Genomic DNA, 23,241 nt, shown 5'->3' with positions numbered 1-23,241 from the left:
CTCATGGTGATGTCATGATTTGCTACTTTGCCATAGGTCCCAAGCATGAGGCCAACCAATGACTGACTGGAAGACACAAAAATGCAAGACCCGAACTTTTGTCTTTGTACATTGATTACTTCTGACACTTTATTTGATATATCAAGATATTAGGAAATTGCAACAGGTGTCAGAAAGCTCATATACACACATACTGGCTAAAGGTATTTAAATCTTGGCTGCACATCTTTAACAAAAGGCAGGAAAACCTCAATGTCATTAAATGCTAGCACAGCTGGCTCTGTCTGTGGCCACATTGAGATCAGATGACTGCATCTTTCTAGAGGAGCCTTCACATCTATTGAGAAGAGGGACATGAGGACATTACTGTATTGTTCCCCATTACCTGACCACCTGACATTTAGGCTGCTTGTTCTCATGTCTACATGTTCTCTTGTGCTTCTCTCGGGACACTATTTTGAGGATGACCAGACAGGCACTGTCACTCACATTCAAAAGATGAGGCCTGGTGATGTGATGTTTCCCAAAGGCTCATGTGTGGAAAGCTTGGTCCCCAGGTGAAACTATTGGGAGATGGTGGAAACTTTAAAAGCTGGGGCCTAGTTGGAGGCAGCAGGTCACCAGGAGTGGTGAGGTATGCCCTTGAAGCCGACATCTTGTCCCTAACCTCTTCCTCTATCTTCTAGTTCCCTGGTTGCTGTGAGGTGGACAGCTCTGCTCTACCATGGGCTCTCTGCCATGATGTTCTGTCCTATCATGGGCCCAAAGCAATAGGGGCAAAATGACCATGGACTGAAACCTATGAAACAGCAATCCAAAATAAATCTTTCCTCCTTTCAGCTGATTTTCTTAAGTGTTTTGTCACAGCAACGGAAAGTTGACTAACATATCCGGATTGCATTAAGAAACAGATTCAGCAATGAAACTCAATCCTGGGTCTCGTGAAATGACAGTTGTTTCTCTCCTGAAAAACAGCTCACAGGCTGCTGTAGGTGACAGCTTGTTTCTTTAGCAATGAAAAGGGTGGAAGAAAGAGACAACACTATGCACTAGGTCTGTTTATTCCACTGGTTTTGTCTTAGATCTATGTCTATATCAGATTATTTCATTCAACAGAGCTTGGTATTGCAGTTAATAAATCCTCAGTAAATATTTGTTGAGTGTATAAAATGGCTTACTAAACATTAGTGTATAAATTACATCATTAGGACCACTTGTTTCTAGAACCCATTAATTAATATTTTTTACAGAAAAATAAAGTATCTGAGTATTCACATTTTATTAAAAAATTATATTCTCTTCCCCCATTCTTCTATCTTAGGGCTGGCCAAAAATTGATAATTGTTAAATTACCATTAAATTATTATTATTTTTCCATTCAGTGTCTCATTTTCCACCCACTCTCAATGCCTCTCCAACCTAGACCTTAGATTTTGAATAAAGGTAAATGATAATGTCATAGAATTTTTCCATTTCACAGGTGAAAAGACTGAGGCCCAGAGAAATCATGGGCCTCAGGTCCACAGCAGATCAATAAGAGGGACCACACTAGACCACACCATCTCTTGCCATGTGATAAGTCGATGCCAAGACTAATCCGAATTAGGACTTCTGACCATTCTTTTCTTCTGCTCTCATCTGCCATTAATAATCTGAGTGTACTCTGATGAATTTTCTTTTATAAACTAATTGTCATAACATTGAGTGAGGCTTAGAAAATTTGTAACCATTAATTTGATTTCTACCCTATAATCTAATGATTACTAAATGAATAGTGTTTTGAAAGAGCTTAACTTCATTTGATCTATTTATAAATCTCTAATCTCTTATGAAGTCAGAAGAGAACCTTTTATAACACTGCCACTCCTCTGAGTAAATCAGCCTTCTTCAGCACTTTCCTTACATCTTTCACTTTGCATTATCTAAAGACTTGAATCAAGGTATGTCGTTATGCAAGATATATAACACAGTTCAGGAGACAAATTCAACTTCCTCTACTTCCTTGACAGCTTCAATACTACTGACTGTCAGGGTCTACCAATGAGCTTTGCCCTCACATTCCTGGCAGATGTGGATACTCTGCCCTTAATCCGAACCCATGAAGGAAATTATAGGTTGGAAGTGATATGATGGAAATCACAGTCTGGAAGTCCATATTTGATCAATTTAACAAAAAATAGATTTAAAGCCAGATTTCATAACTTGTTCCAATTATTAAGTACAAAGAAACAATTATTACTCTAGACTTTTCTGTGCTTTCGTTTTTTTGCTGTGCTAAGGATCGACCCTAGGACCTCATGCATGCTAGGCAAGCACTTTATCACAGATCTACAGCCCCTGCCCGAGACTCCACATTTGAAAAAAAGAAGTCAAAACCACAAAACAAAACAAAACAAAAACAAAAACAAAAAAAAATTAGCACAAATCAACACCTAAAAAAACCAAAAATTTTCATGAGCCACTAATGTTTTAGGTGTTTCTACAGATTTGAACAGGGAGGGTGTTTTAAGACAAACTCTATCTGGTCAGACATGAGAAGTGGAGAAGAAGAACATGCTCCTAGTGAAATTGCAATGTTATTGGTCAAAAAGTTCCCTTTCAGCCATGGTGGGGAGCAGGCCTACAGCTCTGCTCCTAGGGCCATTCATGCACAGTGCTGGGAGGGAGAGAGATCACGTCCAGCCTCGGAGCTTCAGCGCTTACCTGGGTACAGCGTGCCTGGAAGGCCCATGCTTTCCAAGTAGTTGTGGCAGCGCTCTTTATGTTCCTCTAAAGAGCTTCGCTGTTTATAGCTTCGGCCACAATATCCACATTTGTGAGGCTTACCAACTGCAGAAAACACAATTGAGTTCAAGACCCCAATTAAATGCTGGCCTTCTGTGTCTTGGCAATGCATGCAATACAATTCTTATCAAAAAAAAAAAAAGTAAAAAAAAAATTCTACTCTTGAGAGCTAAAAGCATTATGGACTCAGTCAAAAATTATTGAACTTAAAAATGTTAATGTGCAGGGAAGTACTTGACTGTACCAAGAACTCATGTGATTCATGTTTCTTCTTAATTTGTCTATTGTATTGACTATCAAATTCTCTCCTCCACGAATTGCTGACACCTGTCTTTTAACTGGAAAAAATCAAACCACTGGAATGTTATAATGTGGATGCCAAATAGCTGGACAAAAAAAAAAATGAGGAAGGCTGGGTAATCTATGATTCACCCCCAGACAAAGGCTTCCTGTCCCATTCTATGATGTAGGCCAGGTCTGGTGCAACATAGGGGCTACATCTAATGTGACTAGGGGTGAATTTTAATTCAGGAGGCTAAACTGGATAAATTTATGCTTCAATGAAATGATCATTATATTTCTAGATTGCATTTTATTACATAATGCAAATATATTTTAACTTGCATTATCTATACAAAATATTTTATATAAGGATACACACAACACCTTCTATATTTTCCATGAACTGAGTTTACTGTTTTCTCACCATAGAGCATTAGGATAATGTAGGTTTGAGACCAGCCCTGTTTGATATATTCAGGATTATGGAAATGTTTTCTACATGGCCGTCAAAACATGGTAGCCATAGCTCATGTGGCTATTAAAGGTCTGAATTCTGGCTTGTGACAAAGATGATAGAAGTTTTAATTTTGTTTAATTTTATATTGCTAAAATTAGAAGACTACTTATGGTTAATAGCTAGTGTGTTGGGCAGTGATGTTATGAAATGAATTTAGCCCTTCTTGGATTTTAGTGAGTGGCATTTTGGGAAAAGAAGACTAGCAAGGAAACCATATCATGCCTATTTAAAGACTTTGATAGAAACCATTTTTAAAGATAAAATAGCCAATATTTATTTAATCCTTAAGAAATATAAATTTCTACCCTAACACCAGGATAGGATCTTCTTTCTTTCTCTATTTGATTTAACATATTTCAAAGTATTCAGGAATACTTGTTTGATAACTGGTTTAACCAATGTATATGTTAATCCAATCTTTTTCCTGGGTAAAACGATGCTATGATTAAAGAAGAGAAATATGAAAACCAAAATTTGTCTTGGGGAACATTCAGTAGAGATAACAGGGATCTTTCTTTATCTATAGAAAGTGATGTGTCCCCCAACATTAAGAAATAATGATGAAATATGGAATGTTGCTTAAAAGGAAATTTTATTGAGTACTATCTTAGAAATTAATAGGATACAGATAATAATCTATGTTCCTTCCTGGAAAATCTATACCATTGGTGAATTATATTATCAAAATTTCCTCCTGTATAAATGGCATGGTGTCTAGGTATCCATTTTTCTGAGTATATGAGTGATTTTTACTCTGGAATATGAAAAATGATCACTGTAAGCAACTGAAATATATCTCCAGGAACAAAGAAAGTCTTCTAATAAACCTTGCAACTTTCAAATAAGGAGTGAAGAAGGGGACTGTACCCTTATCCCTCCTGATTCCCCAAACTTCTCTTGATATGAGCATGGGACGAATTCTACAGCTCTAAAAATTCTATAACTAACGTGTTGGCATCTGAAACTTCTGGTTACCACTGGTTGCTAGGAATAACTGTGTGGATGATTCTGGCTTTTAATAGAATGAGGGGCATAGACATTCTACAAGAGAATACAATGTGGCTACTTTTGAGTTTGCCAGATAAATTTTGTTCCGTGAAATCTTTTTGAAGAATCTAAAATTACTGCTTTTTTTTTTTTTCAAGAACTCCATGCCAAAGTCACTTTCAGACAGTAGAATCACCAGTGTCACTGAATCTAGGACAGCTTTCTCCATTAACTCTTTGATGGAATCATAACATAATTAATTGAAAGTCTTCCACCTGTTATACATAATTACTCAGAGACTTCCTGAATGAAGTAAGCAGGCATGGAGCCAGAATAACATACAATATGCACTAGATTTTCCTCGTTTCACAGGAGAGAAAAGAGAGAGTCATCATTTGAAGTTCTAAGGACTGATATATGCAGGAGATATTTGTATTGCAAATGAGAGTGATCCCAAGATGCTGAGGATATGGTTGTTATCAGCCTCAGAGTCTGTGGTTTCCACCAACTTGGGAAGGGGGTGCCTCCTATAAACCTGAGGGCACTATTGCTGTCAACTGTGTCTGTGCCTGTATGACCCCTTGCAAATGATAGACGTGAAGTTGCTTTCTGCTAGGTCACAGCATGCAGTACTGTGGAATGTGCAGATGAACCCTACAGGGGCCTTATTTGTCTGTTTGTCCCTGGCACCACCTCGCCTCCAGGAGGGTCCACACCTGATCATCACATGTAAACACTGGTAAGTGCTCACTGCCATGGAGTCAGGTCCCTGTCTCAGGAAAGCCTTCTGTTCTCCCTATTTCCCTGCAACAAACTACTCCCTAGACTGAGCATTTTCTCTTCCAGGTGAGGAGGTAGCAGCCCTATTGGCAGCCCCTCCTGACCAGCCCACTTTGTTAAGGAGAGCAACTCCTCTGCTGGAAACTGCTCCTTTCTTGGCAGGTTTCAAGAAACTTACCCAAATCATCACAATTTTCGGATTACAAGCTTTTTTGGGGAACCTCTAGCATGCTCATTACCAGGAAGGAGGTGGGAACAGAGAGGAGATGGCTCACAGCCTGGGACTCCTCACCCTTTTCTCCAGCTGACTCAGTGAATGCCCTTCCCACAGGGACTACTCACCAGAAGGACCAAGCTCTTGCCAATACTTGCTAAAATGTGTAAACACGTTATTCTAGGATCACTGCAGAATCACACTCATTTAGAACTCCCCTAAAGAAACTCAGAAATGGGCCTTGGGCAGGTATTCAAGCCCTCCTCCTACTGGAATTCTCTCCCTCCTACCCAACCTACTGTCCACCCTCTTGCCTTCTGTTCCACTGGGCCCTCATGTGCTCTGCCATGTCCCCTGTGAGACATGGGTGTTTTACTTGTGTGTACCTGCAACCCCTTGCAGACTGAGCACCCTGAGGGGCTCAGTAAATGTGAGACAAAGAGATGGACAGAGGAGAGGTACTTAAAACCTGCACCATGAAATACACTTGTCACATTTGGGAAGAGGTGGCCTTAACCCTGCGAGTCTTTTGCAAAGAACACATGTCCCCACCTTCTTTGAGGGAGGATCCTCCTTATCTTGCTACTTGGGACAGCAGGGAAAAGCTGTTCTAAGGCATTCCCCCATAGCACCTGCCCAGAGTGCTGCTGCAAATGGCCTAAGAGGTGGTTGGTGGGGGCCAGACACTCCCAAAGGGAGGGACAAGATCCATCAACCTCCAGTTCACAAAGTCTGTCTCACATATCCCTACTGGACAGTGTGGAAGAAACCCATGCATGTCATGTGGAGACACACTGTAGGCAAGCAACATACAACCTGATCTTTAAGAGGATAGAGCTGCCGGATAATGAAACACACAGGAAGGTTTCTCGGGAGGCAGATCTAACCTAACTAAAGACTTCCTGTGTGATATAGGTTAGGAGTATTTGGACAACTGCTAATAATGATTGACCTGAGACTCCCAATAATTTGGGATACACTTAAAGACAAATACTGCAATCTAAAATCTGGTGAAAGTCCCAAACTACCCTCTCCTGCTGAGGCCCTGACTGGTCACTGACAATGAAGAATCACTCTTGGACTTGGGCAGGCATGTCCTTGGTCGGTGGGGTTATGTCCTAAGCCACTTGGATGTGTCACCTCTGCAAAGAAAACTGTCCCTACTGCTATTAAAAATACTCCATGTAAGACAGAAAAAAAAAAGTGTATTTGGAAACATCTAGGGCATGAGCAGTGCACCTGGTGAAGATACAGCTGGAAAAATTCTTTGTAGAAATCTCACTTACCTGAAAAAATGGAATAAGGAGGCCTCTTCTGAAACATGCTACCTGAGGTGACATTTCCTGGTGTGTGTGTGTGTGTGTGTGTGTGTGTGTGTGTGTGCATGCATGCGTTTATGATTTTCTCTACCCATTTCCTCTGTTTCAGTGGAAAGTGAGGGACTGAGGCCCATGCTGAAATCATGGCAGCCAGTAGCCATGGAGGACTGTGTATAGGGCCAGGCGGGAAGGCAGCCAGCAAGGACAATTCCCAAGTACACGATGCATGACCTAGAGCCCCACACCACTGCAGTGGAGGCTCCCCTTGCCTGGGGTACCAGACATTCCTGGCCTGAGCCCAGGAGACCTACCGGAATGCGTCCTCAGGTGACCGGTGAGGGCATCCCTCCGGCGGCAGGCGTAGTTACAGAGGTGGCACTTGAAGGGCTTCTCCCCGGAGTGCAGCTTGATGTGCCGCAGGAGGTTGCCTTTCTGGGTGAAGGAGGCCCCACACTGGTTGCACTGGAAAGGCCGTTCCCCTGGGATGAGGAGAGGAGAGCCGGTGATTACAAAACTCAGTGTGGGGACAAGAGGACGACGACAGCAGCGAGAAAGTTGTTTCCCACGGGGGCTCGGTGACTTCCACCGGCTGCAGGTTTGATAGAACATGAGGCTTTCAGACTAAACCTGCCAGCTCCTTAACGCTTCACTGGCTGGGTCAATTTGATCTGAAAATCTAATTTTTTTTCCCTAAATCAGAATGGCACATCACAATGCAAATTCAAACTCATTTAAATAAAGTGACTGCAACATTTTGTGATGAAGAGCCACTCTTCCTGATCAGCAGTTTTGGAATAAACCAATATCCAATTTTGCGTGTTGTGGCATTTGGTGGGGTTTTTAATGTGGCTTTTTTCAAAGGGTCTTTAAAATATGCCACTGAAGCAGCAAAATAAAAAGGAAACTCATTAAAAATGCATTTCAGGATCACAAGTTCATTTCAGCGTTACATTCTTATATTTAAATGAAAGGCACTTCATTATAACAGTTATAATAACTTCTTTTCATTTACATTTTCCCTGTATTTTCCCTTTCAATTTCTTCTCCATTACCTGTCTGTCCCTAAGCAGGCAAATCAGGAGAGAGACAGACAGAGAAAGTGAGGGTGAGAGAGGAAGAGAGAGAGAGAGAAAAAAAAAAGAGAGAAAGATTGAATAAAATGAGAAGTTAAGAAACAGTGAAGCAAGGACCCATTTTTCAAAGAAAAGTCCCAGATCTCCCTATGGCAGGGCATGAAGGTCAGAGTTAGTTGAGATTCCTTGTATTTTTCTTTCTTTACAACTTCTTAAGCCTTTTAAGCACTTATTTGTCTACATCCATAGATGACAAATCATATTTCAACTACAGACAATCTGAGAGATACCATGTCGTTATCACTGAGGGATTCTTCCAGGGTGGTACCACTGCATATGTGACTAAGTACCTGAAACTTCTGCTTAGACTCAGGATCTGATGAAGGGGATGAACAGGTCTTTGCAAGAATTAAACAGGCTGTTGTCTTACTGGGGAGTCACAGATCTTGGAATCTAACTTGATGAACATTGCATTTGATTCCCACTGAAAGGAGTGATACATTTGTCTTGTTTAAGTAAGAAAATATTAACGTTCTTTTAAAAAATAATTGAAAAAAAAATTAATGCTTCATTTATAAGAAGGGAACTATGTGACCACAATTCCTGGTACTGAGATAACCACAAAAATGTATGTTCCAGGTAAAAAGTTTTTCATAGGAATAAAGAATGTGTTAAAATGTCTTTTCAATCGTGTTCCCAAATGATTGATCTGACTGTGATGAAGGAGACAGCACTTATCAAAAACAATTAAGTAAAGCATATCTGGTACTATTAAAATCCACACCAGATTAAATTTTAAAGTCTATATTGGCACTTGAATTTCCTGATGATCATCGCTCTTTTTCATTGTGCACGAAAGATGTGCTACTATAAAAAGTTGAAACTAATTTGCAGTGCTATTCAACTATAGGTCAGTTGGAGGGACACGGCTCTCACTAGAATACATTCAATATTTCTCCCAAATTCCTGTCCCATTTGGACTTGGAGGAGCAGAGAGAAAGGGTTTCAAGTCAAGTAAGTTGGAAGGTAATAATAAAACGAACTCACTAACTACCTTCTTCCCTGAGTTCCAAGCCCACCCATGTAGCTGATATTGGAGGGGGAGGTTGAAATAGCTGGGAGCCAGGTAGCCCTGCAGAGCCTCCCATGAAGAGGTCAGTTAATTATTAATTAGATATACTTCTAGGCCTTCATTGTACCTGTTCATGAATATGTGTGTTTAACTCCAAGTGGATAAAAAGAGAAAGAAGACTGACTACTGTGTGCAGAGAGACCCAGATCCGGTGAATCAGAATGTGCCTCCCACCACAGGGTATTCTTACTTGGAGGTGGGCACCCTCAGGCTGGATGGGAAAGACAGTGGGGAAAGTCCATGTCACAAAAATGTTCATAATGAGGATGTGGGGACAGACACTCCTGGTGACATAAGTATGTTTGTGATATGACCCAAAGTGCCTAACATAGGAAGGACCCTTGCTGTGCTGGGGAAGTGAGGAAGTGTCAGGTCTCCCCAAGGTCTGAGCTGCTACAGGGAAGAGCTGCACTACACAGGTAGAGCCACTGTTCAGATGATTACAGGCACGTCTCACTTCTGCAGGGAGGCAAGGTAGCGTTTCTTGCAGAGTCAGACTGGTCTTCTGATTTGAGTCCACAGCCTTCCAGCTCCACTGGAAATCTATTTGCTTCTGACTGCCTGTGTGGGTGCATATGTAGCCCAGGGCCAGGGCAAGGTCTTGGCATTCCTCAAAGTGAACACAGGTTCCACTCAAGGAATCTTGCTCTTGGAGGTTTAAACCTAAGAGGGCACATCCGTGAAGTGGAGCTACATAACAGGGCCCGGGTTCTGTATTCTCCTTCTCTTGCCAGTGGCAGCTGCCTTCCCTGGGCACGTCAGCAGCTTGTTCCTGCATCTAAGTAAGATTAAGTTTCTCCAAACTTGCATTTATATTTATTTAACTTGGACGAGGACTTTGATGACTGCAAATTCCAAGTTTAGTTTTTTATCCCAGAGACTCTACACATTTTCCACTGTAGGAGACCCTCTGTAAGAATTTTGGAGACCCTGTTAATAATTTAATTGGGTAAAAGAGCAAGTCTTTATGGATATGTACCTCAAGAGATTTTTGAGGGCCTATCCAAAGAAGATGAATTGAAAAATGTTTGTATCCCAAGAAGGGACCTGGGCCTGTTCCTGTTGCCCCTGCACTAAGGAGCAGCACTGTGGTCAGGGAGCATAGTGCATGTGCTTTTTGATGTGACAGATTGGGACAGAGTCTGTGCATGGCAATCTCCTTTTTTTTTTTTTTTTAAATCTGTTTGCTCTTTATCATTTATAATAATAAAGCTACACATGTGTGTGGAGGGTCTCCCCTCTACATTTCCTGCTTCTTTCCTACCACTGTCCATCTAATTCTTACACTCTGAGATGCGGGCGGAGAAGGCATTGCTGTTACTCCTGAATCACAGATGTGAAATGGAGCAGCAAATAGAGGAACTGACGCCCAGCACCAATGACAATGGCACCAGTGCGACTGCACCAAAATGGTGACACAGGCAGAGGCAAAGGCCCTGTCCTGGAGATTGCTCTAAAATCCCCTGCTTATTAGGGGAGAGACTAGGAAACCCAGGAACCCCCACTGACTGGGTCAGGGAGAGGGGGATGAACATGACACGGGGTCAGGATGCAAGTCCGAGCTTTCCATATGGGTCATGAATCTTAACTAAGCTCTCAAGGGAACAGCTGTCCGAATGGCCTTGCTTACTGACTGCTCCTCAATGGCACGTCCCTGCCCCGTGTCTCCTAGGGGTTTGTTAGAAATGCCCACTGTTGGCTTCTCCCTGGAATTGAATCAGAATCTGCATTTTCACAAGGTCAGACTAATTCATTGGCCCTTTCAAGTCTGCTGCTCTATAACTCCCCTGAATATAGGCAATGCAGACAGCATGGCTTTTCAGATGTATTCCACCCAGATCCCAGGAAAATGAAAACCTTTGTAGCATGTGTAGTTGTTCAAACCTAGTTTAGCCAGACTGGGTAAACACCGATAGCTACCTGTGACCATCTGTATTTATACAAGTGGAAATGTACTGTGAAGAAAATCTCAGTTTCAGGGGTTTCTTCTTATTGCTTTTTTTTTTTTTAATAAAGTGTCAGGCAGAAACTGTAAAGTTTATGGTATGTCCCTCTTTCTGGAAGTGATGTGCTCTGTAAGTGAAGGGCTCAGCACAAATTGGGGTGTATGTGACACTTAGTTACTATTTGTGGGGAGGAAGTCAGCAGCAAAGAGCAAGTGCCACTCTGCATATCAGTACTTGGCAGGTTTATTCATTAAAAGCAATTATTCTTTTTATCAAAGGCTGCAGCCATTATAGTTTGGCAATTTAGTATGCCCGAATTTGATTCACTTATCAAATATTTATTTAAGAGAATTTTCACTATTCGATTGGGCTTTACATGAATTAGCAGAAAAGTAATTCATTTGTGAGGTTGATTCCTCATCAGGAATGTATCACCACAGGTCCTAGAGCGCACTGTTAAGTGTCTGTCACAGGGTAGCCTCCTTCATGTTAATTTCCACCTCATTATAAAATGGGGATGGCAGGATTCCTCTCATGCAAGCTTTTCTTAGGGTTGGATGTGATGGGTCTATTTCACTGAGTTATTTGAAGATTAAGGGGCCCACTCAGAAAAGCAAATTTTGCTTAATTTTAGAAACTAAGTTTTTATTAAATATGAATGTCTATTGAAAATCAACTTATCTGTGATTTTTCAGATGTGTTACAAATGGAATACTACATTTTGGAGACCACCTTGATTCACATGTAAAAATTACAATCCCACAAATATCTGCATTTCCTGACTTGTTTTTCTCAGTGCATTTTCTGAATCCCTGCTTACTTTTTTTGATTTTTATTTGGTTCCATGCAACGAGCACACCAGGCTATAATTTTCAAGTTATCCTCCTCACTTTCTTGAGATATACAATCTGCTGTTTCCATAGCAGCTTTTCTCCTCCTGGACTATAGTGGTAGATGCTATTTTCTGATGACCTAAGGATGCCAGTTCACAGGCAGCAAGAGCTCAGGGTATCTACATTTTATGGCCAAACTTTCTGAGACTACTACAGATGGTGAATGTAATGTGCTTTACCCACCTTTAAGGAAGCTTTCTAAGGAAAGAAGAATTTCTGTTCATTTCCAAAGAAACCTCATGCAAGATAAGTACCATTAACATTTTACTTCTAAGAGTCCATTACTGTCAGTGGTGATAGTGTGACAGTTCTGTTCCTAAGTATGTGGCTGTTCAATAGACAGGAATCACTAAGACATGAGTGGACAGGGCCATCATGGCCAGCTGAGACTCATGGCCCCATGACAGGGCATCTTGTGAGCCTGGGTACAGTTCTCAGATGCTGGATTCCCTGGGTTTTTTCATTTTTGAATACAGAATATTACATTATTTTCTACTTCCAAAGTCTCCAGGAAAACTTTCAGTATGACAGGTTTGGCATGAAATTCTTTACCAGTTGGAGATGAAAGCAAGTGGCGATATCACAGTCCTATTCAATGTCTCAGCCGTTACAGGGTGACCCATATGAAAACTGATTCAAACTCTTTCTGATAAACTACATTTTGGCACTAGTCCGTCATTAACTGATTTTTCTGAACAAGTTCTATTACTTAGAATGAATCGAAAACACGTGGTTTCTAAGTGGGAAAACTGAAGACTCTGTTTTGGTGCATTTAGATCTTTCTGACTTGCTCTTAAGCATGGATCACTTAACATGGTAACCTAACAGTGTAGCTGAGACTAGCATGTATAATACGAGGCCCTTGACAGACTGCACATGTATATGCTGTTGACTTTTCCCTTCTTATTTAGAGGGTCAGTGGCATATGTTGAGAAATCATTCTAAATATTGTTCCATGATGATGCTATGGCATCAGTACAAGTTGGAGCCAATTACATGCAACTGCTGTGCCGCCAGTCAATTTGCAGTACGCTCAAAACACTCCACATAGGATATTTTGCTCTTCACCACCCCATGGGACCTTCTCAGGCCACTAAAGGAAAAACTATGCCAGGCCTTACCAGTGTGGCTTCTTTTGTGAACCATGAGCACATTGGGCCCGATGCAAATGATCCCACAGATATCACACTTTAGTTTTCCGTTAGGAAGACGAATGCCTCCAACTCCCGACAAAGCCGAGCTGCCTTGGTCCCTGTGAGAGCCATTCATTTTCTCTCCCGAGGCATCAAGCATTCGTAAATCCTCCGCACATTCTTCCCCATTCATTTCACAGGCACGCCCATTCTCTTCATCACTCTGAGTCTCTACTTTAACATTACTGGCTGAAAGAAACAATACAGGAAGCCACTCAGTGTCACTGAAAAAAACAAAACAAAACAAAACAACACAACAGCAAAAAGACAATCAAACGGACGCAGAGAACAACTGGACAGAGTTCTTAGCATGTACCAAGTCGCAACTTTCCTTATGTTCAATCCACATAGGGCTTGGATGGCAGCCCCTAAGGATGCACCCAGGGCAGAGGGATATGGGAAGGACCTGCAGACCCCCTTCAGAGATCTAAATAGAGAGCACCTAAAAATGCATGAAAAACTACTTATAAAGTTTGCACTTTAAGATTGAGCCCTCACTTTAAGCAGGTTAAGATCATCGGATCCACAATCTCATGGACTCTCAGGAGGAATCTGGGGCTGAATTCTGTGGACACTTTGGCAGACAAGCACCTAGCATCTAGAAGGTGAATATGCAGTCACATGATCCAACTCCTTAGAATAAGTGAACTTGCTGGGAGAGTCCCTAGAGGTGATTTATCAAGCCTAAAGAACTTTTCTTACACATAATGTTACCTTTCCTTGTTTCATGTAAATATTCATAATTTGGGGGGAAAACTCATGCTTGGAGTTATGACCCCAGATCCTTTCAAGTTTCTGAGAGATCATTTTGTTTCTCTGGTTCATGAGCATTCAACGTCCTTTTCATCTTACAGTGATGTAAATCCATCTGGAGTCCTAAAGTAGAGGTGGTCTCTTACATTTCTGTGTGTAAGAGATCAGGAAAAGTTATCCAAAGGCAACTATTTTTTTGTGGGGCAATGAACTGCTGGGGTGAATGAATACCACAGTTACCGCTAACTCTGCCTGACTATTTTGGTCACACAGTGGTAATTCTATCATTTGCATATTTTTCTTCCAAAAGAAAATATGAGACACTGTTAGCATTCTTCTGAGACACTGATAGCATACTGATGGGTCCAGCACTGTAAGGAAGAGAAACTGCAGTTACCCTGAAAGTCACCATGTTTCTCTCAGTTTGCACAGACTCCTCAGAGTGGGTAAGTACATTTTGCTAAGTAAAACCATCAATGAATCAGATGACAATTATGTCATTTTGGACTGAGGTTTCCCATCAACAGTCGTCAGAGTTGGGTCTTTGGAGACGTAGCCTCAGCATCAAATGCTACAAGGGCAGATGCCTGGGTCCCCCCAGACCTGCTAATTCAGAGACTTGGGTGGGCTCTGAAATCTGTGTTTTGATGAACCTTCCAGGGGACTCTAAGGTACACTCAAGACTGAGAACAACTGCTTTTAATAATCAACCTAGTTCATACCCCTCCATCTTTGTTCACCAAATTCCTTTTGATTTGGAGACTTAAGAGTCTGGATACTGAAAGCCAAAGACCTTGTCTGGGATCAAAGCTCCTCTGTTAAAAGCTCAGAGATCTTAGGCAAGTCATGTAATTTCTCCATGCCTTGATTTCTTCACCCACTGAAAATGGGAACTATCACAGCACTGAAGGGTAGCTGGAAGGATTAATTGAGCTAACAGCTGAGAGGTAGCTCAGGACGTGGACTGGAATATGGAAAGTAGATGCATGCTCCCCTCAGAGAGCAAAGTCCACCTAACCCCAATAAAGTTTACAGAACTTACCTGGCACTAGGCCCACAGTGTTTTTAGGTACACTTGACTATTTAAGCCTGAGAAGAACTCCACAAGGGAGCTACTGTCATTATCCTATTTTAAAAGTCGAAGAAGCTAAGCCACAGAAAGGTTGAATTTGTTAAGGTCACACAGCTAGTAAGTGGCAGAGCTGGGAGTTAACTGCAAGGGTACCTGGCTCTGGTGCCTACATTTCTAACCACTCTACTGCCAAGGTTTCCTCATGAGCTCTTTGGAGAAAAGACCTACAGACAAATTAGGGAGTGAAAGGAATGAACTAGAACAGCCCCCACCGTAGACTTGGAGGCCCCAGAAGTAATGATGTGCTCCTGCCCCTTACTATCAAAAATGGCATTGCATAAGACCATCCTAAGATGAGCTTCTTCAAATGCTGTTTCTTACAGAGGTCTGGAGATTGGAGACTTAGGGCACCTTGCATCTCAGCAGCCTCTTACTAACCCTTGTGCCAGAGACAAAAAAAAAAAAAACAAATCCTACTGATGTAGTCATGAAGGGAGATGAAGCAGGCAAGTGAGGCCCACCTGCCATCCAGGTAAAGATGTTTCCTGACTGCTGAGTTGTCCAGAATCAGTATTCTCCAGTATAGGTGCTGGTATCTTCGGGGGCAGAAGCTAATTCACTAGACCCTTATCATTCAACACTGTCAGCATTAGTCTTGCCATGGTTTAAGTGCCCTCTAGAGTCTCATAGCTAAAAAGGCTTGGTTCCCAGGGTGATGGTGTTGGGAGATGGACCCTGCAAGAGGTGGTGGCAAGCACCACCCCTAGGTAATGGAGGCAGGCCCATAAGGGACTGTGAGGCTCCCGTCACTCAGCACATCCTGGCTCATGATGTGAAGGTCTGCTCCAATGTCTACTCCCTGCTATTGCCAACTGGTACCCTCACCAGACAGTGTTCATGGACTAGAATCCCCAGAACCATGAGCTAAATAAACCTTTTGTCTTCAGAAGTTAATGGTCTCTGGTATTTCATTTTAGTAATGCAAAGAGGAAGAAAGACCTGAGCTAGCACACCTGCTCTGTCTTCCCATGCTGCAATGCAACCATAATTCCCTCACCAGATGCCAAGCAAATACTGGAGGCATACTCTTTAACTCGCCAGGCTTCAGAATTATGGGCCACACAAACCTTTATTTTTTTATAAATGTAATTCTGTTATAGCAACAGATAATGGACAGAGTCAAATGTGAGCAAGAAAGATGATAAAGCTGTAAAGATCTATGTGATCCTTAAATCTAGGATTATTTTTAATTATCTACCTTGTGGGCTTTTAAAAGTGAAACTGGAGCACTCTGGAGCCCAGTGGACCAAATGACAGTTAGTGTGACAAGTTCTTCTACCTTGACACAGGGCTGTAGCAAAGCATGTGAGACAGAAGCTCCCGGGGATGGAAAAGAAGAAGTGTGGGGGTTTTCTCATCCCCTACAGAAGAACATGGTGGTGGGATGATCCACTTAAGACGTACCCCACTTGGCTCTATTTCATTAATTTTAGAGAACTAGTTACAGAAAATTTCCTCTGGCTTTCTCAAGGGTCCATGTGCACATGTAGCACCTGAGCACCTTCCAGAAGTGACCCTTGCTTTTTTGCATCAAAAAGAATGTTGAGTACCCTTGTGAATCTCTGGGTGGTCTATGGCATGTGTCACTGAGGTCTGTGTGGGCACTTTCTGCAGAGGAGCAGGACAGCAGGGAAGCATCGGCTATGACCTCTGGGTTTCTGGAATCAGGAACGGAAGTTCTGCCATAGCAGGCTGCTTGCATAAGGAGGGAAAGCTAAATGTCAGGAAGGAAGCAGATGAAGAAGCGTGGGGGATAGCATGCAATGGATATTGCCGTGAATACCACAGACATCCTCAATGCCTGGAGACTTGACATCAACCACTAATTTGCCTAGGGCACATTGAAGGCAGGACTGTCATTGCTAGGCTACACAACAGGGTCACAGACAGCTCTAATAGAAGCCAAAGAGAGAGAGAGACTCAAAGGCATGAGAGTCTATCACAAATCATCCTGAGATCAATATGGATACCCAGATGGATTTGTGTGAGAATATATGTGTATAAAGAGATCCCTTACACAGATCTGTACGAACAGCAGTAAGAATTTTCAGCAATGAGAACAGGTATCTCTGAGAAGAGAATGAAAGCTGCTGAGATTTTCTTCGTCTCTGAGAAAAAGACAATATCCCAAGATCCTTGTGGGCAAGGCTAACGAATGCTAAGTAATGGAGACGTGGCAGAGGGCTCCCCGGCAGCAGACCGAACATGGTTTTACACAGGAGCTTGAGGATAGTTGCCAAGAGTTCTAGAACAAAGGGTACCACAGTGGTGAGGACAAATTCTAGGCTACACCGTGACTGAAAAAGTCCAAGAGGAAGGGGATGAGCCAGGGCCAGGGGAATCTGTGAGAAGTGACCAGGTGACACCCAGCACAGGGCATGCCAGATCCAAGCAGTGTGGGGGTTTTCTCTAAACAGGTGGGGAAGGCCCTCACATCACTGTGTACAAACGTAAACAGCGCACTTGTCATGTAGAGGGCATCAGAGATTTCTATTCACTCAAAGAGGCGTCCATGAAAGTGGGGGTCTCCATGCAGAACTGCTCAGGGTGGTACTGTTTTAAAGTACTGTCACACTCTCTCTGAATATAGGGAATATACTTATAAATATTTTGTAAACCCCAACCCTACTCCACACTTAAGACATCAACTGAGCTGATTAAATATAGAACATGAAATAAGGGACTTGTGCGTTGCTTTCCCTGAATGCTCTGGCTCAAGCCAGCTTGAGCTCTTCCATTGACTGAGGGATAATGGACACGGGTCCAATTTTATTATTCAACAAACATGGCTCATATTAAGAGTGTTTGCAAGCTCTTAGTCAAAAGCTATGTTGACTTCTCACATGCTATTTAAAATTAGGACAGATTAAAATCCTATTGTCACGTATTTTAGAGGTCTTCTATGCTATTGGTAACCCCTTAGTTGTAAGAGAGGCTCCAAGCTCTGAACGTGACATGGCCCTCAGCAGATAGCAAGCTGCATTGAGGAATCGGGAGACTCCAAGGAACTCTGAGGTCAACAGAAGCCAGAGGCCTGGATTGGCTGCCAAGCATTATGTTCACTTGTGAATAATTAAACATTTTTAATGCATAGGCATAATGTACGCTGGCAGCCCCACCTCACAAAGAGGTTGTATTTCCTCTTCATTTTCCTTTCCTTTTTAGAACGTGTCTTTATATTTACTGGAAAAGTGTATTTTTGGTAGCAAGAATGCATTTTGCCATTGAAAAAGTATCCTGAAAGCATCACTCCAATATAATCAGTTCAAGACAGGTAAGCTTGAAATGCACAATATTTTAAATAAAAAATGGGAGATACAAATATCCTTGCTACACTAGTGATTAGTAAGTAAAAATCAAATTGAATAAAAATATTTAAGATTTACCTTGAAATTATCTATGGTAACTGACTGAAATTTGAGATGAAGAATTATACACGTTACCCAAAAAGATTTATGAAATTTAAAATATTTTAAAGGCTAATAGAATCATTTATTATAACTTATCATTATTTAAAATGTAAAGTTTTTATCTTGCCAAGGTGCATATTATTTGAACTACTCTACTTACTTGATGTTTTAAGCCTTTAAATAGAATAAAGTCAGGGAGAAAGAAGACAGAAAAAAGAACATTGGAAAAGAGTATAAAAAGAATGAGTTTCAAGGATATATATATATATATATATATATATATATATATATATATATATGTCTTCCTCAAGTTTCTAAAGACACAAATTGGAATAAAGATAGTGGAGGAGGTCAAAGAGATGGTATTTTAATTTCTTCAAGAAAGAAGGAATTAGGTGTTAAAGGACATGGGAGACAATTCTTCATCATGACCACAAGGTGGTGATATTGACCTAGAACAGTTTGGTTGCTGTAGGGTGGGGTCATCATCAAAGTTAACCAGCCAATGGTGCAAAGGAGGATATTTACAATTTGGAAATGTTAGGGGGAGAAGTGAGTTCATATAAATATGTTATGAACATATTTTTATAAATATGTAGACAGAAAGTATCAAAATACATATCATGACTCATAAAAGCTCTGGGAATCATATGTATTCACATGCAGCAATTTTTGCATCCTGAAGGTTGCCAAAAGAGCTGTTTGAATGTTACAATATTCTGGGGACTACCCCTTTCTCAAGACTTAATGGAAACATGTTAGGATGTGGGATGTGGGTTTTTTTTTTTTTTTTTTTTTTTTTTTTTGCACTGGGGATTGAACTCTGGGGTACTTAACCATTCAGCCCCAGCCTTTTTTTTTTTTTTTTTAATTAAGAGATAGAGTCTCACTGAATTGCTTAGGACCTTGCTAAGTTGCTGAGGCTGTTTTCCCGATTCACCTGTCTCAGACTGCAGAGCAGTTGGGATTACAGGTGTGCACCACTGTGCCCAGAATTATCTTATGCATGTGCTGTTTCAAAACATTTTAACAATATTGTTCATCTCATATTAATATGACTTCCCTATCCTGACACCTTAATTTCCAATGTTTATATGTGCACATATAGATATTCACATAAACAGTTATATAGGAAAACACATATATCTCACAGAAATAAATATGAAGCTACTATTCTGAAATTGAATCAAAGGGATATCAGTTGAGAAAGACTTCTATAAACTTTTAAACCTTGTAAAAGTCATTAATCTAGTATGTGAGCAAAAGTATCCTTGGATTGATAATGGTGTATCCTTTGGGTACCAAACAGATTTGTTAACTAGGGTGTCAGAAACCTTTCTTTAACTATTACTGACACCTCTTTTCTATGAGACTATTTTTATAACTGTTATAGTATCAGTGAGCTGGGCCTGGGATGTAGCTCAGTGGCATAGTGCTTGCCCAGCACACTCAAGTCCCTGGGTTCAATCCTAAGCACTGAAAAATAAATAAAAAAACAAAACTCCAAACAATATTTACAAGCACAACCTGTTTTCTGATATTGTTTTGTAATATTTAGTAACAGGGGATCCAAAGACTGAAGTCCTAAGGGAGTTACCAACTTGTAATACTTTCATATTCAGATCTCTGTGCATGTTTAAAAAAAAACTACATTCTCTATTCTTTAAAGTACTCCTGTAAGGCATTGCCCAAATGTATTTTATCATTTATCAGAAAAGAAAAATGAAATTAACATCTGCTTCTGGTTTAACAGCTCTGACCAGAGAATGTCCCACCCGCACCATGTGGAAACCCTGTGCTTATTTACACCATGAGGCACCCTGGAGAATGGCAGGGAAGCCTATGATTTCTTCTCTCAGTTCTGAAATTAATACTCCAGAGCAAGAGGAAGACAGTATGTTTCTTTCTCCTGTCCTCCAAAATTGTAAGAATTATCTTGAAAACGTTTGATGGTGAAAGAAAAAGTATGGCCATTTTTTTCATTGCACTTGATAAAAAGGAGATAATTAAAAAATTAACCCAAAACTGTTCAACAGCATCAATGAACAACAGTTCCATCAGTACTACCCTTACCCTCTCTTTGCTTTTGCTCACTAGCATGCTCACCAGCACATCTCTCAACTATCTAAACCCCACTGAGGCATTTCATTGTTTAAGAGATGAAATGTCCCAGATGGTAGATGTTTCATGGACAGGACAGTAAACATTTAACAGATAAGTTAAATAAGATAACATTTTTTCAAGTGCAAAGGAAAGTGTGGATGATAGAACATGCAATTCACAGTACTGACACAATGGAAACTGAATATGAAATGAGCATGTTTCCATTTCTAGAAGCAAAACATATACTTACGAGAGAAAGATTTGGGAATTATTGCATGAAAATCCCTAAAGCCATCAGCCCCATATGTAACTGCAATAAAAAACAAGGCAAAAAGAAGCTGGATTGTAATACCATTAGAGATACAGTGAGAGTTAAAGACAGCATTATTTTTAAAAGCATCCTATTGCTCAAAATGACTGGGTACCTAATAATCTACTATTGGCTCTCTAGCAACAGAAAAGCATTGCTTAGACCATGACATTATTTCCTAAGAATCTGAACTCAGAGCATTACACCACAAAGGGTAGTTGGAGCAAGCTCTGAGGACTTCAACATCTTAGAGGCAGTAACCCCAAACATTTCAGAACTGTGAGAAACCTTTCATTAGTGTTGGTCTAAGATCTCAGCCTCATCATAGCATCTCAAGTGAGGCCACATACCTCTACAAAAGCAGTATGCTTTTTTTCATGGGTGGAGCGTATTGCAAATGTTCTTTATTCAGCTTTCTCTTAGAAACATAGAAAATGAAAAATTTTCCATGCAACACATTGGGTGGGGAAAAACTGTTTTCCCCTACTTCCAGAATGAGCTACCAATTTCTGTTGGTATTCCTTAGCAGCTGCTTTCATAAATGGTATCACTACCTCAAATGTTCAGGTTCTAACTGTTCCACAAGACTTGTTTCCAGGGACCTATTTCCTAAGACTTGGTAGATTCTGCACATGGGCATTGCAGGTGTGTGCACACATGTACAACCACAAATGCACACTCGTTTTTCTCTCCAAGAGTCATATTCTAGTGACTACAAGAGTTATGTGCACAATGCAGCTGCTAAATTAACCCTGTTGGATGAAGTGCTGAATCAGCGGAGAGGATTCTGAAGTGACCTTAGGAAACAGAGCTATTTATCAAGCTCCACTGTCTTCCAAACTTACCTGACCACAGACCTTTCATTTTTCCCCATGAAAAACTTTGTAAAACATGGGGATCATGGGCCAATGCAGTTGGAGAGACACTTTCAAACCTGCTTCTTGGAGTGACTGGCTTAATTATGTCCTAACAAACCCTTGATCATCATCCATTAATTTTGTTCCTTGATGGCCTAAATCCTATGGATGCAATGTGATTGATGTCTTCAAATAGCAAATAATATAATACCAATTTTATTATAACCTTTGCTGTTCTTGTCATCTTCACTGAGCTCCAAATGTTTATATAAACTCTTCAACTTCAGTTATTCTGTGTCTGGGGAGCAAGGACATCTGCCATCTTAAATAATGGGAGAAAAGGCAAATGTGTTTTAAAGGGAATTACGTTTTAAGACGGGGATACTACAACAGGCAAAAACGGTATAAAATTCTGATTAAATGACAGAACACAGAGATGCTTCTGGTAGTGATGATAGTGCAGATGTGGTGCTTAAATATGACTTGATTTGGGAAGCTAACTTCTTAACCTAGCTCTCTGGCCACACAGCCACACCATAGCCACCTGCTGTATATTCACTAATAGTCATAGCAGTGGGGAGGTATTACACATGGTCACTGGTAAACTGAGAAGTAAGGGGGCAAAGAGATTAGAAGTGCATACAGTCTGTCCCACATTGGCCTCACCATTAGAAATGTAGATTTGTGCAGTGTTGGGTAAGCTATCCATAAGCCTGGAAATATGCAATCTTGTCAGAATGCTTTCTATTGTGTGCATTACCATTTACTATAAAAACTATGACAGTGCATTACTAGACATTAAATGCTAATCACTTTCCAAAGCAATCAGATCTTTGCCTAGTGTAATTCAAATTAGCCTCATTTTTGTCTTAAATATTTAATTCCTTAAAAATGACAAAAAGTTGAAAACTAAAAATGTAACTGTCAAGTTGTTCTACTTCTGCCCAGTAAAGGTGAATTGAGAAGAATGCACTCTTGCTCATGCACCATTCACGTTCATACATACAACCTTCTGTGTTCAGAAAAAGAAGTATGTGTTATTCTGTATGGACAAATAATGATATAAACAGCAAAACTCTAAGCTAACTCCAGTGTCTTCTGGTGGCCAATCAATCAGAGCTTTACAAAAGTCAGTGCTTATAAAGCACTTTCCATAAACAACCTTGAATTGAACCTTAGGGCATCATTGCGCCATAAGGGGATGGGCACCATCACCGTTTTGCTGGCAAGGAAATATGAGGTCAAAGTAAATTTCTGGAATTTTCCATCTTGGTGGTTAACATGTAAACATGCAAATCGAAGACCCTATCTAGTTAGTATCTGATAATCAGCCTTCAGAACACATTTTCCCGTTCCATCTTTCCTTGGCTGGCACAGGCTTTTTGGAAGCCAGGTCTGTGGTGCTTGAGAGGCACTGGAAAGTATGTAGGTTACTGCAGTTGTGTAAACGTGAATACACACAGGTGTGCACACATGCACATGCAGTTACACTCATCTGTACACGGGTACACAGGAGTAACAATGCACTTACCAACAGTCTCTCAATGAAGAGACTG

At 40.9% G+C, this 23,241-nt stretch overlaps 1 protein-coding gene across 1 annotated transcript in view; it reads right to left on the bottom strand.

Annotated features, from left to right (window-relative positions):
* Ikzf1 (IKAROS family zinc finger 1) overlaps positions 1–23,241 on the bottom strand; it is a 93,471-nt gene that overhangs the window by 12,416 nt on the left and 57,814 nt on the right. The window contains exons 4-7 of the mRNA XM_077796802.1: positions 20,769–20,828; positions 13,049–13,309; positions 7,195–7,362; positions 2,704–2,829 (exon numbers count right to left, since the gene is read on the bottom strand). Of these exons, the coding sequence (XP_077652928.1) occupies positions 2,704–2,829; positions 7,195–7,362; positions 13,049–13,309; positions 20,769–20,828 (615 nt within the window). The remainder of the gene's footprint in view (positions 1–2,703; positions 2,830–7,194; positions 7,363–13,048; positions 13,310–20,768; positions 20,829–23,241) is intronic.

Source organism: Urocitellus parryii, chromosome 3 (assembly GCF_045843805.1).
Source record: "Urocitellus parryii isolate mUroPar1 chromosome 3, mUroPar1.hap1, whole genome shotgun sequence".
Lineage (NCBI taxonomy): Eukaryota > Metazoa > Chordata > Mammalia > Rodentia > Sciuridae > Urocitellus > Urocitellus parryii.
Note: the sequence above shows the minus strand (reverse complement) of the source record. Positions and strands in the feature narration are given on the sequence as shown.